Source organism: Diospyros lotus, chromosome 1 (genome assembly GCF_014633365.1).
Source record: "Diospyros lotus cultivar Yz01 chromosome 1, ASM1463336v1, whole genome shotgun sequence".
Classification (NCBI taxonomy): domain Eukaryota; kingdom Viridiplantae; phylum Streptophyta; class Magnoliopsida; order Ericales; family Ebenaceae; genus Diospyros; species Diospyros lotus.
The window spans coordinates 41,273,136-41,276,062 of record NC_068338.1 but is presented as its reverse complement, the minus strand read 5'-3'; the positions used below and the strand labels follow the sequence as shown (position 1 = coordinate 41,276,062).

The window sequence follows — 2,927 nt, the reverse complement described above, 5'->3', positions numbered from 1 at the left end:
ACTTAGGAGGAAGATCCCTTGGGTTAAAAGGGTGGAGTGTTGTGAAGTGTCTATTTGAGAATTAAGGAAGGTGCTGGAAATGGGGAAAAGTCTAGGAAAAGGCTAGACAAATGGCCATTGGTTAAAGCAGCACATGAAGGCTTAATTTGGATCAAATAGGTATCACGAAAAGCTAATTATCCATGTGGAAACTAAGGGAAAAGTGATCTTATAGTGTAGCCAAGGGATAATAGGCTAGAGGGAAAGGTAAGCAAGGATTGGTTGCTTAGAAGGTCTCTCTAGGTGTGATTATAATTCCCTAGGTAAGATATAAGGTTGTGATAGTCCAAGGGGTAAATTAAGTGCATGGGGTAGCTGTGTCGATTTCAATGGTATGCCTAGGAAAAGTAAGGCAGCTTCATTGATAGTTATCCAATGAGAATCTCAAGGTGTAGCTGAGGTGGTAGTTCAGTGTTTGAGATTGTTGGAAGGGGGAGAAGCTGGAAAGATAAGGCATAGAGATTGGAATAGGAATTGGACAGCTTATGGCAGCCTAGGTTACCCTAATCTTAAGCATATCTTGGTAGACTGGTAGGTAGATAGAAGAAAATTCGAGCAGTTTTTTTTTTTTTTTTTTTTGAAGTTTAAGCAAACATTAGAGGAAGGACAGTGGTAAAGCCTAAAGACTGGTTTTGGGAAGGTAGGAGTAAGTCTAGCAAAGTTGAGGCCAATCCGGGTATGGTGCACTGTTGATATGATGCTATGAAAAGTTTGGACACTTTGTGATTAATAAGTACCATTGAGTATGGATTTGGTTTATGGTGGAGTGTATGTAGACACCATGGAGAGACCAATCATATTGGTGTAAGGAATGTATTCATTAGGAAAACCCCTTGAGGAGGTAGATAATTCTAATGAGAGTTGCACGTGTAGGATATGCAGCTGGAAGTATTGTCCAAAGGTGATCCATTTGTGAAATATACAGCATTGTTTTTTTGATGTTCTTAATGTTTATTGATTGATTTGATGGTCAGGTTATCATGCGGGAAACACCAAAGGAAGAGCAAGCAAAAGTTTTTGATGGATGAAGATGGAAGGTATCACACTCAAGACAATGGTGGAGATTTGTTAAAGATTGTCTAGAGTTAGTGATAGGTTAGTTTACAGATTTGTATGTGGTTATGAGATTAGTTGATAGGTGAGTGGCTCTCTTGTAATATTATTTATTAGTGGAGGGCAAAATCGGAAATATTATAATCAGCCCTAGGAAATATCACCCTATTTTCTATAAATAGGGCAGGGGGGGCTGAGGGACTATACCGCATGTTCTCTTCTGATTTCGCGAGAGCCTAGAAAGTGAGAAAGTTGTAGTCTTGTACACTTTTGGAAGGCTTGTATCGTGAGAGAGAGAGAGAGAAGAGGGAAGTCTTGTACTGTTTTCATCAATAAAGAAGGCTGCTCGATGGTGGTTTCAAGGCTGGATGTAGTGCCAATTCAATTAGCATGAACCAGGATAAAATTGTGTCTTCTTATATGGTTTGAATGTTTCACTTCCTGTTATGTTCTTTTGATTAATTTCTGTTCTTTATTATATGTTTGCTTTGTGGTTTATTAGCCGGTGTGTTGAGAGTGATTGAGAGTGTGATTGGGAGGTGTTTGATTGGTTTCTTGAGGAGGAATAAAGGCTGCCAGTGCTCCCAATTATAACAATACAAATTACAACACCAAAAGAATTCATATATCATTTTATGTTATTCAAATAACTCTGAGTTACTGCATCTGTAAAAAGAAAAAAAAACAAAGCATGATTCTCAATTAAGGTTTTAGGGGAAAGGCTTTAGCAGCAACAAGCTGTAATTTTTGCATGACCAGCACATATAATCAAACAACAAGTTCAAATTAAAATAAAACACCTAATTATTGAAGTTTCGATTAACTAAAGACGCATAACTATAATCCAAAACAACTTACTTCACCAAATGTAAACGTAATGTCGCCAAAAAACTAAAACAAAATCTCGCAGAAACATGACCAAAACGGATGAATAGAAGCATACTGACGATAAATCGCTCAACGGTAGGACTTCTGGAACCTAGCACGAGCACCGCGACCGCCGAATTTCTTGGGCTCACAACGCCTGGGATCGGCCACAAGAAGAGTGCGGTCGTACCTAACAAGGATGTCCTTGATCTCCTTCTTGGATTGCTCGTCGACGTACTTCTGATAGAAGGCGACGAGGGCCTTAGCGATGCTCTGGCGAATCGCATAGATCTGGGATGTGTGGCCGCCTCCCTTGACGCGGATACGCATGTCGACGCCGGCGAAGCGGTGGCGGCCGAGCAGGAGGATGGGCTCGCAGGCCTTGTAGCGGAGGATCTCCGGCTCAACAAGCTCGATTGGGCAGCCGTTGATCTTGATGAGGCCTCGGCCGCGCTTGCAGTAGGTGACGGCGACGGCCGTCTTCTTCCGGCCGAAGCACTGAACAGACTCGACAGTTGGCGCCATTGTTGTCGCTGGATTCGGAGTTGGTAGGCCCACTACGCTGTTTGGAAAACCCTAGAGTGAATGAGAGAGAAGAATGTGTGCATATATATGGGGTTATATTAGGGTTTTGCATTCGAACAGAAAGAACCCCGGATTTTTGACTGGAATTACGAAGTGGCCATTCGAACATTATAAACATTGTCGCCTTGAATTTTAGTTGGTTGTTTATTTGGTTAATATTTTTTGAATTTTAAAATTTAATTAATTGATTTTTAAAATTAGTCATATTATCACTTTGTTAATAATAGTAATCATATAATTTTTAAATTTTGAGTTTTTAATCTAAATATTTGTTAAATTTTTATTTTTTCATCAAATTATTCTTGATCATTTCAGAAACTTCATGAATTAATTTGGTAAAAAATTAAGTTCATAGAGAGTTTGAGTCAAAATTTTTGAATAAA

General features: G+C 39.4%; 1 protein-coding gene across 1 annotated transcript; it reads right to left on the bottom strand.

Annotated features, from left to right (window-relative positions):
- Window positions 1–1,878: 1,878 nt before the first annotated feature.
- Window positions 1,879–2,549, bottom strand: LOC127791700 (40S ribosomal protein S16). The gene has a single exon (XM_052321680.1). The coding sequence runs from the start codon at window positions 2,482–2,484 to the stop codon at window positions 2,050–2,052; it is 435 nt and encodes a 144-aa protein (XP_052177640.1). The 5' UTR covers window positions 2,485–2,549; the 3' UTR covers window positions 1,879–2,049.
- Window positions 2,550–2,927: the final 378 nt, after the last annotated feature.